Below are 14905 nucleotides of genomic sequence, written 5' to 3' on the forward strand. Positions count from 1 at the left end.
TGGTTGGAGAAGTCAGGTGTCCCAATACTTGTGACAATACCATGTGCTGCTTCTTATATTTTGGAGTTTTTTCTTTGCCCACGAAACCTTTAGCAAAATCAGGACGTAGAAAACATACCGTCGCGAACGCTCTGCTGTGGGTTTGTTAGATTCCCGAGGATGGGCGGAGAAGATTGTGCTTAGGTTTGAGCAGCAAATACACAAAGCTTTAATGTTTCTTCCATGATTATTATACTGTGAATGTACACCAAGTCATCAAAAACAGATCATGTGGGATGAAGGGTGGGGGAGGGGCAGGGTCCGATCAAAGAACCATTGTACAGAGCAACAGATTGTGATTAAATGTAGCTCCGAGGTGAGAAAACGTATTAAACTTGTTCTTCCATGAGGTTATGAGTTAAAGTCCACACCACCTGATTTCTTAATGTTTTTGTACAATATCGCCACCTACAGGCCCAGCAGCATTTCAGATCCTTTTGAACCCCTGGTGTAGACAGAAATGTTTCTGTTGCATGACATGTTTGAAAACGTCCTTCACAAGGACTGATGTGTTTCTCAAAAACCAGCTAGGAAAACCACCACCAGAAGATCGGGAAAGAAATGGGAAGATATAAGGAATAGAAATAGGAGGAATGAAAAAAGAAATTGAAGACAAAAAGACAAAAAAGTGAGGAATGAGGAAAAAGAGAAAGAAAATACATTTGAGTAAGAAAGGAGGAAGAGCGAGAGTGGGGGAGGAAAAAGAAGAAAGAAATTGGAGGTGAGGAATAAAAGAATGAATACAGATCAGAGACGGAGGTATAAACCACACACTCATGAATGAGCAGCAGACGGAGTGTGTGTGTGTGTGTGTGTGTGCTTTCTGAAAAGCGTTTATTGTGGGATTCTTTGGGGGTTTAAATTACTAAATACAGTGCAAACACACTAAACAAAATAACCGGTTCGATTTCCTACAAAAGAAAAAAGTTTACAGTATGGAATCGACCGAGTTCCTGTACAGTCATATTTATATACACATGAATGTGACAAGGGTCATCCGGGGGCTCCGCTCGGTGGAATGCGTCTCCTCGGGGCCACCGTGTGGACGAGTTTCACAGCTGAGGCAGTTTATCCACCGGCGTATCGAATTTGAAGTCTGGAGGAAACAGATCGGCGGCTCGAGGGTAGATCAGACGGTACGACTGGCGGATGGTGACGTCTGCTACACCGGCGATATCTCCGATTTCTGTAAAAAAAAAAAAAAAAGAAATGTTAAAAATTAGAGTTCCTCAAGCAGCAACTTTCTTCAACACCTATAACATAAATACCATTATTATAGTAGCTACAAATGATAAACCAGTACTTTACACACCACAGTGCTTTTGAACAATTTTCCACATTCATTCCGCCTATAATAACTTCCCTTTACTGGAGCTTTGTGCACAGGGGCACTGTCATGCTGCAACAGGATTCAGGGTCCCGTAGTTCAAATAAAGGGCAAATTTCATGCCCACAAATTCAGAGGTCTGATACAATTGTTTTTCCAAGTTTGTGGCAACATTTTGTAGAAGAACCAAATACGCCAGGTGTCCAAATACTTTTGGCCATAGTTTTGGAAAACTGTAGACTCCTTCCATGAACCTAATGAGCCGTTGCTATATCCAGAAAGATCTAATCATCTCTGTGATGCCTTCTAAAACCATTTTTGGTTCATAGATCAGAGCACACTGGCCCAGAAAAGCCTGGCGTGCTGGAAATGTCATTTGAAGAAGGTTTCTCACCTTTCTGTGTCTTTTTCTCGGCTGAGGCCTGGGAGGCCATGTAGATGGCGGCGGCAGCCACACTGATCGGGCTGCGCCCTGGGACCAAGTCAAGCTCCACGGCCTTCCTGGCGATGAAGGTGGCCGCCATCTGCACCTGCTTCGGCAGACCCAGGTTAGAGCAGAAACGGGACATGAAGTCTCCGGTGGTGATGAGGTCAACGCTGGTCTCAAGGGCCTTCAGGATGAGTTTAAAGCAGCGGCCGATCTCTTTTTTGGAAATCCGGGACACGGCGCAGATCTCTGGATAAGCAGGAAGGATATACAATATACATCATATACACACCACTGACGGCCCTCATAATAACGATACATCACACACACACACACCGCTGATGGGGCTCATAATAACGATACATCACACACACACCCCGCTGATGGCCCTCATAATAACGATACATCACACACACACCCCGCTGATGGCCCTCATAATAACGATATATCACACACACACCCCGCTGACGGTCCTCATAATAACGATACATCACACACACACCCCGCTGACGGTCCTCATAATAACGATACATCACACACACACACCGCTGACGGTCCTCATAATAACGATACATCACATACACACACCGCTGACGGTCCTCATAATAACGATCGTCACACACACACCCTGACGGTCTTCATAATAACGATACATCTCTCACACACACCGCTGACGGCCCTCCTAATAACGATACATCTCTCTCACACACACACACACACACACACACACACACACACACACACACACACACACACACACACACACACACACACACACCGCTGACGGCCCTCATAATAACGATACATCACACACACCGCTGACGGTCCTCATAATAACGATACATCACACACACACACACCCACACCACTGACGGTCCTCATAATAACGATACATTACACACACACACACCGCTGACGGTCCTCATAATGATACATCACATACACACACTGCTAACGGTCCTCATAAAAATGATACGTCACACACACCGCTGACGGTCCTCATCATAAAGATACATCACACACACACCGCTGACGGTCCTCATATTAACGATACGTCACACACACACACCGCTGACGGTCCTCATAATAACGATACATCACACACACACACACCGCTGACTGTCCTCATAATAACGATACATCACACACACCGCTGACGGTCCTCATAATAACGATACATCACACACACCGCTGACGGCCCTCATAATAACGATACATCTCACACACACACACACACACACACACACACACACACACACACACACACACACACACACCGCTGACGGGCCTCATAATAACGATACATCACACACACACCACTGACTGGCCTCATAATAACGATACATCACGCACACCGCTGACGGCCCTCATAATAACGATACATCACACACAAACACAGCTGACGATCCTCATAACGATACATCATGTACACACAACCAATCAGCATCCCATGGTCTGTTGTTCTGGCTTCTGATTGGATAGTATTGTTACCTTTGAAGGTTCGGGGAACTCCCTCCTGTCTGCAGGCGATGTAAAGGCAGGCTGATGCGATGGCGTCGTTACTCCTCCCCTTCAGACACTTTTGTTCATAAACCTGTTTGAACAGGTTGTTTGTACGATCCTGTTGGGGGAGGGACAAGGACACAAATATGGCGTATAAAAACGGCTCTGCCAAGCAATTAAACTATTATGTTTCTATGGCAACAGTTTCCGGTTTATAAAGGTCAGTGTTACACAAATATTCCTGAATGGTGTAGTGGGGTAATTAAAAGTCTGTGGGCAGGGCTTACAACAATGTTCCGGGGCAGGTTTATCCTGTCTGCCATGGTGGTGATCTCTTTAAAGGCGTTGAGCATGGCCCGGTCCGAGCTGCTCATCGTCCTCCGGTTCTGGTACTTTGAGTTACCGAATTCATCAAAACTGGCGGATCCTGTACCCTAGAGACACAAACACATACCAACTTTCTTATACTGACAGAAGGAAGGAGGGAAAGAAGGAAAGATATATATATAAAGAAAAGAAAAGAACTGAGGGGAGGGAGGACAGCAATGAGGTGGAATGAAAGATAGAGAGGAAGCATACATTGATAACAGAAAAAAGACAGATAAGGAAACAAAAAAAGAAAAGGAAAGAAAGGGAGGGAGGGAGAGAGAAACACGTAAGAAGAGGGAGGAGATTGAGGATGCAAAGAAACTGATCAAAGAAACGAAATGAAAGAAAAGCAGAGTAATACAGGAAGAGCAAGAAAGAAAAACAAGCGTGAAGAATGTGAGGGGAAAAAGAAGAAGAGGAAAGAGAAAGATTGAAGAAAGGGAGGAAAAGCAGAAAGAAAGAAAGAAAGAAAGAAAAAGAAGAAAAGAACGAACGAACGAAAGAAAGAAAGCAAAGGCTGGAAGGAAAAGCAGGATGAGAAATGAGAGAAAAGAAAAGAAAAGAAACTGAAGCATGAGAAACAAGAGGAGCAGGATAGAGTTTGAAGAATGGAAAGGGAAAAAAAAGAAAAATGAGAAAGAAACTGATGAATAGGAGAAAAAGGGGAGGGGGAGAGAGAGAGAGAGAGAGAGAGAGAGAGAGAGAGAGAGAGAGAGAGAAAAGAAAAGGAACTGAAAGGAGGAACAAGAGTGAAAGAGCAGTAAGAAACTGATAAAAGAAACGAAGGGCACCGCCGCAGTGTTTGACTGTGGGAGTGAGAGACAGATGGAGTTTTCACCACACCTTTCCAATCATGGTCGTGAGGTCTCCTCCGTTGAGAAGCGGGTTCTGCGCGTCACCAACACGTGACGGGTCTTTGGTAGCTTTCTCGTTAGTGAACGTCCTCCATTCGGAGCCGACGTCGATCACGCGGTCACCTGGTGGAGCGCGAGAAAACGTTCTAACTTTAGCTGCATCGGGTACATAGGAGACGCCACACGTGGCAAACGACTGCATGACACGTGGATAAAATATCCAAATACTCTGGTAGTGTTCCATACAGGGTGGGAGCAGAATATCAGGAACCACTAACGGTGAGGTTCTACATGTACGTACCGACGACGAGGCCACACTCGGGGCAGATCATGTCGCCGGCTCTGTAGTCCTCCACCAGGAGGGCATCAGGGTGATTCGGGCACTGCAACTTAGGTAAGGCATCTCCACTGTGTTCAGGAGAAAACACAAACCGGGATATTCAGCAGCGTCCAATTGGCTCAGTCGAGGTCACGTGTATACTTGTAAAATTTTTCGGAATACAATTTTTACAAATACAAAGTCCACGTGATTTTACTGAATGAGTCTCCGGTGCAAAAACAACCTTTTTACATTTTGTAGGATTTTACTTTTTTTTTTTAAAGCTACGTTTTATTTTGTTGTTGTCTGAAAACGCCGTCTCGGTGTGGACCGGAGCCCAAAACAGAGAGAAAGATCTACGTTTGGAGAACTTCGCCACCGTGCAATCCAGACCGTACGCTTGTGGAAAAACGTTGGGACGCGATGGAGAAGATTTTCAGAAAATAAATGCGTCCAGAAAAGAAACTTGCGTAAAGCCACAGCATGATCAGAGCACGCTGCAGAGAATACGTGCTGCAATCAAATCAAACAACCGCACAAAAATATTTATTTTCTCCAGACATATTTATTATATATTTATGGAATATATACACCTATTTATATGTAATACTTAAAATAATTTAAATACTTATTAAATGTTATGTTTATTTATTATATTTACATTGTTTTTGTTGTTGTAAAGCAGGCCCATTTATTTATTATTATTTACTTATTAATTTACATTTACAAGGTTCATTTCCAACTGCAAGGACTAAAAAACAAAAATAAACCTCGATAATAAAGAAAATATAATATAATAAGTCTAAACATTGGTCTACTGTAGTTATACTGTGACGTCACAGAAAGCCGGCTGTGTTCCAAAAACGCCTGTTCTCGAATCCCGTGGTGACTCGATTACATTAACGCTGTTACAGCTACGTAGGGCACAACCGCACATATTGGGACAGAGCCCCGGGAGCTGCGCACCAAAGAGCGAAATCGTTTAAAACACACAAACATCTCAAATCTACAAGAATTAATCCAATATATTTCATCTATTTCACCAGATTTACATCCTGAAATGTTTAAAATGCAAGTAAACATTATAATAAAGATAAAGTTCGGGTTTGTGGAATAGCCGGTTTAGCCATTTCCTATTAGCGAAGGTTAGCAAGCTAGCAAAAAAAAACAAACAAAAACAAAACGATCCCTTTAAACGATACTGAATAAAATAATAACCGCGTATAAATAAGATATACTGTTTATATTTTAACGTGCACGTGCACATTTGTTTAGCTAGGCGCTTAGCTTTTGGAAAAAAAAATAAACAAATCTTTCTGGCGTAATGCGGAAGTTGTTCGTTATTTGCATATTTCTTTTGACATTTGATTTTAGTTTGCTACTGTCGCTAAAAAGGTTTATACGATCCATTTTCTTTATTTAAAAAAAACAAACCCCATTAGAATAGTAACAACCAAACGCCTCCGCTTTTATCTCCATGTGCACTAGTTAGGCTGCATTCGCCATTACGACGTGCCCTAGGTAGTGCACGAGCGCAGCGTCAGCCCTAGTGGATTGGGACACTGCGCCAAAGCTGTTGTTCGCCACGACAACCGACAGACAGCCGCTATTTCCAGCCGAAGCGAAAAAGGGATTCAAATAAACACCACCGCGGAATTTTCCTAATAACAATAGTAGTAATAATAATACCGGCGCTACTGTAAAAATCCGAGTTATTAAAGTAAGAAACCGGACACAGCCGCTTGACGCCACTTACCGGCTTGTTGACGCCATACCTTCACTCTCATCTGCGCGCCGCTCGCGCTGCACCGCTATTTATAAGTTTTTTTGATCACGTGACACGCTCCGGCAAGCCAGAAGACCAAAAAGCTCCGTGTGTTTCTGTTTCGAAAAGGTTGGGGTTTTTTTCAGTCAAAATGCACATTGAGTGATTTTTATTTAATTCAGTTTATACGTATTGTTTGTTTGTTTGTTTGTTTGTTTGTTTATCAAAATGCTTTGTGGGTTTTGGAGCAAAAAAAGCGAAAGGTTCAACAATAAAGACACTTATCTATCTGTCTATCTATCTATCTATCTATCTATCTATCTATCTATCTATCTATCTATCTATCTATCTGTCTGTCTGTCTATCTATCTATCTATCTATCTATCTATCTATCTATCTATCTATATATCTATCTATCTATCTATCTATCTATCTATCTATCTCAGTTCACTTCTTTGTGTCTAAAAAAAAGAATCTTGTCACATACACATTTACACAGTTTACATGTAGTAAAATTCTCTTTACGACTTTCCAACAAGTAAAAAAAAATATAAAAACTAAATTGAATAAATAAATAAATATACTATAAAATATATCTATCAGTCAAACTGCACACTGGATTAAATGTGTTTTATTGTCCTTAATATTTATTTATTCACTGTTTTTTTGTTTTTATTTTTGGAGCAAAAGATCAACAGGTTCTACAATAAAGACTTTTTTCCCCCAAAGACGCCACACGTTTCTCAGGGGTGCCAATACTTTCCCGCATAAAGGAGGTCGCTGCTATCTGATGAACATCTACAAGGGTTTATAAAAACGAGCATCTGTAACACCTACTTTTAATAATGAACTATTTTTATTAGTGTTATTATTGAGTGTATTGTAGTAATAAACCGGATATGAAATACACGCTTTAAACTGGTATTTCCGGTGGGATAAATGGAGGTGAACACGTGCAGTGGTGTGAGTGATGAGATGAGCTGTAAAGAAACGTGTTAAAAACGGGGTCACATTTCCGCCCGAACAGGGACTTGAACCCTGGACCCTCAGATTAAAAGTCTGATGCTCTACCGACTGAGCTATCCGGGCTCGTGCACGAGCGCCCGCGCGTTCACAATACATCTTTACATTCTTATACAGACAGACAGACAGACAGACAGACAGACAGACAGACAGACAGACAGACAGACAGACAGACAGATAGATAGATAGATAGATAGATAGATAGATAGATATGCAGACAGACAGACAGACAGATAGATAGATAGATAGATAGATAGATAGATAGATAGATAGATAGATAGATAGATAGATAGATAGATAGATATGCAGACAGACAGACAGATAGATAGATATATAGATATGCAGACAGATAGATAGATAGATAGATAGATAGATAGATAGATAGATAGATAGATAGATAGATAGATAGATAGATAGATAGATATGCAGACAGACAGATAGATAGATAGATAGATAGATAGATAGATAGATAGATAGATAGATAGATAGATAGATAGATAGATAGAGATGCAGACAGACAGACAGACAGACAGATAGATAGATAGATAGATAGATAGATAGATAGATAGATAGATAGATATGCAGACAGACAGACAGACAGACAGACAGACAGACAGACAGACAGATAGATAGATAGATAGATAGATAGATAGATAGATAGATAGATAGATAGATAGATAGATAGATAGATAGATAGATAGATGGGGATTATATTATGGAATTTGGTGTTTATTTTAATTCAATAATTAAATTAAAAGACATTTTAGACATAGTTTGTAACTTGTTGCACAATTGTTTGTTTGTTTGTTTGTTTGTTGGTTGGTTTGTTTAGAACCCTTCAAGGTTTCATCAACAATTCTTTCTGACTCATAATTAATGATTTTAAAGGAGTGAAATATTTGACGTGTTTTATGATATTATTGTATGATGATATATATAACTGTAATGTACACAGTGGAGGTCAGGGGCAGTAAATCCTTCTCTTCTCTGGTATAAACACTATCAGAAACACTGACCTACATTTACAAGCTAAATTCTGATTTTTGTTCCAGAACAGTTTATTCTCTTCATTTTATAGAGTTTCTCTCGGCTGCACTTCTTCCAGTACGTGTACAAATAAATTAATTTGTGCTGCTGAAATTGATAAATGCAGAAGAAATTCAGCCTCGTGATTATCGATCATTGTAACCTAAAGTGTAGTTCATATAAAAAAATCCTGAAACTGTGCAGCTTCACACTGAGAACACGACTAAACATTATAATGATCGTGTTTGTGAACAATGACAAAAGGACTTAAGGGCACAAATAATTACGTTTGAGAGATGAACTGAGGATTTTGGGAAAAGTTCAGGCTTTTGCAAGAAATCCAATGTTTAGTGCTGTTTTTGCACATTGTTTCAAAAAATGCACTGATTTACAAATATTAAAAATGATTTGAGAAACACTCTATAGCAGCTGAAAAAAACTGTAAAAGACAGACAGACAGATAGACGGACAGGCGACAGACAGACAGACAGACAGACAGACAGACAGACAGATAGACAGATAGATATGCAGACAGACAGACAGATAGATAGATAGATAGATAGATAGATAGATAGATAGATAGATAGATAGATAGATAGATAGATAGATAGATTCTACCAGAAGTGCAAACAGCTGCAATGTGCAAATGAACAAAATGCAGTTAAAAATGAAAATTAATTAATAATAATTAATGAATATGTATTTAGCAGTAATAAATGCACAAATCTTTATATAAAGATAAAACAATATGTGCAGGATGTGTGTAAAAGAACATTAAAATGAGAAGCTCCTTCGCCCGAACAGGGACTTGAACCCTGGACCCTCAGATTAAAAGTCTGATGCTCTACCGACTGAGCTATCCGGGCTCGTGCACGAGCACCCGCGCGCTCATGATACATGATTACGTGATCGTGTCTTACCTGCCCATTTTGTTGTGCGTTTTTTTCGCATCCAAAATCTACAAGATTTTCTTCCTTCCTACAGTTTTTCTCAGTCGCTTTGGAGCGTTTCTCAGATCAGAAATAAAATTCTCAAAACTACTCGTTCAACATCCACATCATTTATTCATTTGTGTATATTTGTGTATTTGTGTAAATGTTATATAAGAACATTTCTCGTCGCTTTGATCAAATTGCGAATGCTTTTGTACATCATTTAATGGATTGTGTACAAGTGTCTGCTTTTTCCTACATTATCAGTTGTTTATATTCATGTTGATCATAATATATTATACTGGTTTCACCTAAATGGTTTTAACCCCCAAAACATTTAGGCACCAGTTCATTGCATAAGTCAATGAATGCAGAATGGTTAAACCAGTTGTCAAAATTTCTCAAGCTCTTCTTCACAGTTCCATTAAACTTTTCTGGTAAATGTGTCCTGATGAATTGTGCAGATGAGCCTTGATTGTCACTAATGAAGGGCGTGTTTACTTTCAGATCAACCAATAATCCACTAGTTCTCTGAAATAGGTCAAGGCTGTATCTCGTGAAGCTTTACTGTAATTGGCGAGTGAATATAAAAAGAGAAAAACACAGATTTACAATTGTTAAAAATGGATGAACAACTAGAAAACGAACCTGATCGAGAGTCAGGAATAAGGATGCGTGCTGGAGGGGTCAGGAGACAAAATAGAGGAAGAGGAAGAAGATGCCAGAGACAAACTCATTTCAGATAAAATTAGAGCCTCTATTGTGGACCATGTTGTCAATCATGGCCTCACATTGGTATTATAAGGGATGATATCTGTTGTGATGTGGATGAAAATCTGAGGTCCGACAGACCGGGACGTCAGGGGATAGAGACTGATTACACTGTATATACGCAATTCTGCCTAAGAAGTCAATTCAATTCATTTTTATTTGTATAGCGCTTTTAACAATGAACATTGTCTCAAAGCAGCTTTACACAGATAATGTGGTGTTTGGTAGAAGTGTTTCCTATGTTTACCGTCTGAAATTTTAATTTGTGTCTTTTTATTTTCTATCACAATGTCATTATATTGTAATTTTTAGTCAGTCCACTAATAAAGAACAATAAAAAAGTGTAAATCCTGTGCAGTCTCTTACATTTAATATCCCACATACACTAATGTGTACATTTGTTTATTTATAGTTGCCAGTTCAGCCTCGAGCATTTTCAATACCTGTAATCCAAAACATAGTTTACATCAGGAAATACTAAAATAAAGCAGTGTCATAGTGAAAAATGACTAAAGATTTTGACTATTTTGTTCGTAAACAATGATAAAAGGACTTGTTATTTTGATGGTAATGAGATGTTCATTTACACAAATACTTACTTTTGAGAGAAGTTCTGAGGATTTTGAGCAGAAAACAGACTTTTGCAAGAAATCCAATGTATTGTGCTGTTTGTACACATTGTTTCGAGAATGAACTTACTGATTTGCAAATCTTAAAGATGATTCGAGAAAACGCTCCAAAGCGACTGAGAAAAACTGTAAATACATTACAGTTATATAAATTATCATACAATAGTTTTTGTTATACTTATTTTTATACTTTTTATACTTTATGGTTTATTATAGTTTATACCTTAAAACTTTTTTTTTTTATAGTATTTTTATCATTTTCTATTTTTATTTAGATTTATTTAGTATCGTACAGTCGTAAAAACACATTTCACTACATGTCAAACTCTGTATGATGAAGCGTCCTGAGATTTCGGTCCAGAAGGAAATCTGCCTGAATATAATTTTACACGTATCAGCCAGACAGACAGACAGACAGACAGACAGACAGACAGACAGACAGACAGACAGACAGACAGACAGACAGACAGACAGATAGATAGATAGATAGATAGATAGATAGATATGCAGACAGACAGACAGACAGACAGACAGACAGATAGATAGATAGATAGATAGATAGATAGATAGATAGATAGATAGATAGATAGATAGACAGACAGACAGACAGACAGACAGACAGACAGACAGACAGACAGACAGACAGATAGATAGATAGATAGATAGATAGATAGATAGATAGATAGATAGACGACAGACAGACAGACAGACAGACAGACAGACAGACAGACAGACAGATAGACAGACAGATAGATAGATAGATAGATAGATAGATAGATAGATAGATAGATAGATAGCGACAGACAGACAGACAGACAGACAGACAGACAGACAGACAGACAGACAGACAGACAGATAGATAGATAGATAGATAGATAGATAGATAGATAGATAGATAGATAGATAGATAGATGACGACAGACAGACAGACAGACAGACAGACAGACAGACAGACAGATAGATAGATAGATAGATAGATAGATAGATAGATAGATAGATAGATAGATAGATGAGCGACAGACAGACAGACAGACAGACAGACAGACAGATAGATAGATAGAGATAGATAGATAGATAGATAGATAGATAGATAGATAGATAGATAGATAGATAGATAGATAGATAGATAGACAGACAGACAGACAGACAGACAGACAGACAGACAGACAGACAGACAGATAGATAGATAGATAGATAGATAGATAGATAGATAGATAGACGACAGACAGACAGACAGACAGACAGACAGACAGACAGACAGACAGACAGACAGATAGATAGATAGAGATAGATAGATAGATAGATAGATAGATAGATGAGCGACAGATAGACAGACAGACAGACAGACAGACAGACAGACAGACAGACAGACAGATAGATAGATAGATAGATAGATAGATAGATAGATAGATAGATAGATAGATAGATAGATAGATAGACGACAGACAGACAGACAGACAGACAGACAGACAGACAGACAGACAGATAGACAGATAGATAGATAGATAGATAGATAGATAGATAGATAGATAGATAGATAGACAGACAGACAGACAGACAGACAGACAGACAGACAGACAGACAGACAGACAGATAGATAGATAGATAGATAGATAGATAGATAGATAGATAGACGACAGACAGACAGACAGACAGACAGACAGACAGACAGACAGACAGACAGACAGATAGATAGATAGATAGATAGATAGATAGATAGATGATAGATAGATAGATAGATAGATAGATAGATTCTACCAGAATTGCAAACAGCTGCAATGTGAAAATGAACAAAATGCAGTTAAAAATGAAAATTAATTAATGATAATTAATGAATATTTAATGAGCAGTAATAAATGCACAAATCTTTATATAAAGATAAAACAATATGTGCAGGATGTGTGTAAAAGCACATTAAAATGAGAAGCTCCTTCGCCCGAACAGGGACTTGAACCCTGGACCCTCAGATTAAAAGTCTGATGCTCTACCGACTGAGCTATCCGGGCTCGTGCACGAGCACCCGCGCGCTCACGATACATGGTCACGTGATCGTGTCTTACCTGCTATTTTGTTGTGCGTTTTTTTTTCGCATCCAAAATCTACAAGATTTTCTTCCTTCCTAGGACATTCACAAAGAATTGTAAAATAATCTAAAACTATTTATTTAAATGTTATGATTAGAGTAAAAGACATGATTTTTGTTTGTTTGTTTGTTTTATCCTGTCCAAAGAACCCCGTTTTAAAGCGGTGAAATATTTGACCTGTGTTGTATTTTTATTGTATGATAATAAAAACTCTTTTAAGAAAGTAAGCATGTAAACTCCAGTCTAGTAACATCTTGTCTGATCCCAGTCAAGTATTTTTGCTTAAATATCTGCTTTTTTTTTTTTTAAACAAAGTAAACGTGTCTAGACGAGGAAAGCGGTAAAGATGGACCGTAATCTATGTGCTCTTGTACAATTGTGTTTACAACAAAAGACAAAAATAGATAAAAAAAAAAAAAAGGAAATACTTCTGTAAAAGTGAAATAAGTATGTAAGGTATACAGGAAGTCTTTATCTTGGCTCACACTTCTCCAGCTGGTATATCTTCTTATCCAAACAGGAAACAGCTTTAGGTCAGCGTTTTCTTTCCAGTGTGTATATACACTTCTGTTTCCTGCATTAAACTGAAGAAGAACATTTCTCCATTCTGTGTGCTGTGATTCTTCCCTGATATCAGTATCGTAGCTCGTATGGAAAACATCTCCAAGAATTCAGTTTTGTTTGGGAATGATAAAAATACAACAGTAACTAATCTGATCCAATAAAAACAACATTAATGTAGTTTACAGTAAAACACCGTTAAATGTTTTGTGTTTTCGAAGATGTTCGTTATCACAGTTCAGTTTTAGTTTCAATAATTTTCTGATTTTGTAAATGTTAGTGATGAACAGAACTGGATTTGGTGTTGGAGCCACTACCACTGACTGCCCACCTTTTATAGCCACCAGAATATAAACAGAACTGTCCAAAAGGGTATTAGAGAAGTTCCTACACCTGATCAGAACTTAAACACTGGACCCTCAGATTAAAAGGATGATGTTCAGCCGATACACGATCACGTGATCTTTTTCTACCTGCCCAACCTTTTGTATGGTTCTCTCACAACAACGACCAAATGCATCCAATATTTATCTTCCCTCTTAGAATAAATAATAAGATTTGTGCATTTATTGAAATGTTATATTTCGAGTAAAATACGTTTGTTTGTTTGATTCACACAGAATCGTTTTTGAAGATAATTCAGTGTTGTTTCAACAATAAAACATCATTTTTAATCACTGGAAATGCGACAAAAATATCAAATGATAAAGTACAATAGATGCAAACACACAAAACGATGTATATATATTAGCAAAAGGTATTCGACACTAAATATAAACATGTTCGATGATAAAAAAGTCTCTGAGGGGTTTAAAGCACTGACCTACTAATAAACAATGATAAATAAAATACAGGGTAAATCCACATCATTACACAACTATATACATATTAGCAAACAATATTTATAATGATAACAAGTTTCTGAGTGGTTTAAAACACCAAGAAGGAATGATTGAAGAAGCAGAAGTGGAAGAAACAGCAGGTCTGGCTGCAGGAGAACGACTGGGTTCAGATGAAGGACTTTCTGAAGGAGATGGACTTTGTCTACCAGGCTGTAAAGACACATATTTTATATTATTAATATCAACATAATAATGATGATGATAGTGTCGTATGAAGGTCTTTTTAAATGAAATAAATCTGCTTTGGTACATTTACATTTACTTGGACTGGGTGCAGAACTAACGGATAAACCAAACCGCGTCAGACAGACATACATATAGACAGACAGACAAACAGACAGATATACAGACAGACAGACAAACAGACAGATAGA

The 14905-nt window shown here is 38.4% G+C and overlaps 1 protein-coding gene and 3 non-coding genes across 4 annotated transcripts; all 4 read right to left on the reverse strand.

The window, feature by feature from the left end:
• Positions 1–844: 844 nt before the first annotated feature.
• Positions 845–6734, reverse strand: gtf2b (general transcription factor IIB). The gene is made up of 7 exons (XM_046862368.1): positions 6595–6734; positions 4821–4927; positions 4509–4642; positions 3584–3730; positions 3285–3414; positions 1761–2042; positions 845–1225 (listed from the first exon to the last, which is right to left on the reverse strand). The coding sequence occupies exons 1-7, from the start codon at positions 6609–6611 to the stop codon at positions 1092–1094; spliced, it is 951 nt and encodes a 316-aa protein (XP_046718324.1). The 5' UTR covers positions 6612–6734; the 3' UTR covers positions 845–1091.
• An 885-nt stretch (positions 6735–7619) lies between these two features.
• Positions 7620–7692, reverse strand: trnak-uuu. Its single transcript has one exon. It is a non-coding gene; the product is annotated as a tRNA-Lys (tRNA).
• Positions 7693–9445: 1753 nt separating this feature from the next.
• Positions 9446–9518, reverse strand: trnak-uuu. The gene has a single exon. It is a non-coding gene; the product is annotated as a tRNA-Lys (tRNA).
• Positions 9519–12917: 3399 nt separating this feature from the next.
• Positions 12918–12990, reverse strand: trnak-uuu. The gene has a single exon. It is a non-coding gene; the product is annotated as a tRNA-Lys (tRNA).
• Between the last annotated feature and the right edge of the window lie 1915 nt (positions 12991–14905).

This window comes from Silurus meridionalis, chromosome 12 (genome assembly GCF_014805685.1).
Source record: "Silurus meridionalis isolate SWU-2019-XX chromosome 12, ASM1480568v1, whole genome shotgun sequence".
Classification (NCBI taxonomy): Eukaryota; Metazoa; Chordata; class Actinopteri; order Siluriformes; family Siluridae; genus Silurus; species Silurus meridionalis.

Excerpts from the sequence above, each read along its gene's own strand:
- gtf2b (XM_046862368.1), bottom strand. Across the intron at positions 3,731-4,508 it reads TCACGACCATGATTGGAAAG|GGTACAGGATCCGCCAGTTT; the intron begins GTGTGGTGAAAA and ends TTGTGTCTCTAG. Across the intron at positions 2,043-3,284 it reads AGTTCCCCGAACCTTCAAAG|AGATCTGCGCCGTGTCCCGG; the intron begins GTAACAATACTA and ends CTGCTTATCCAG.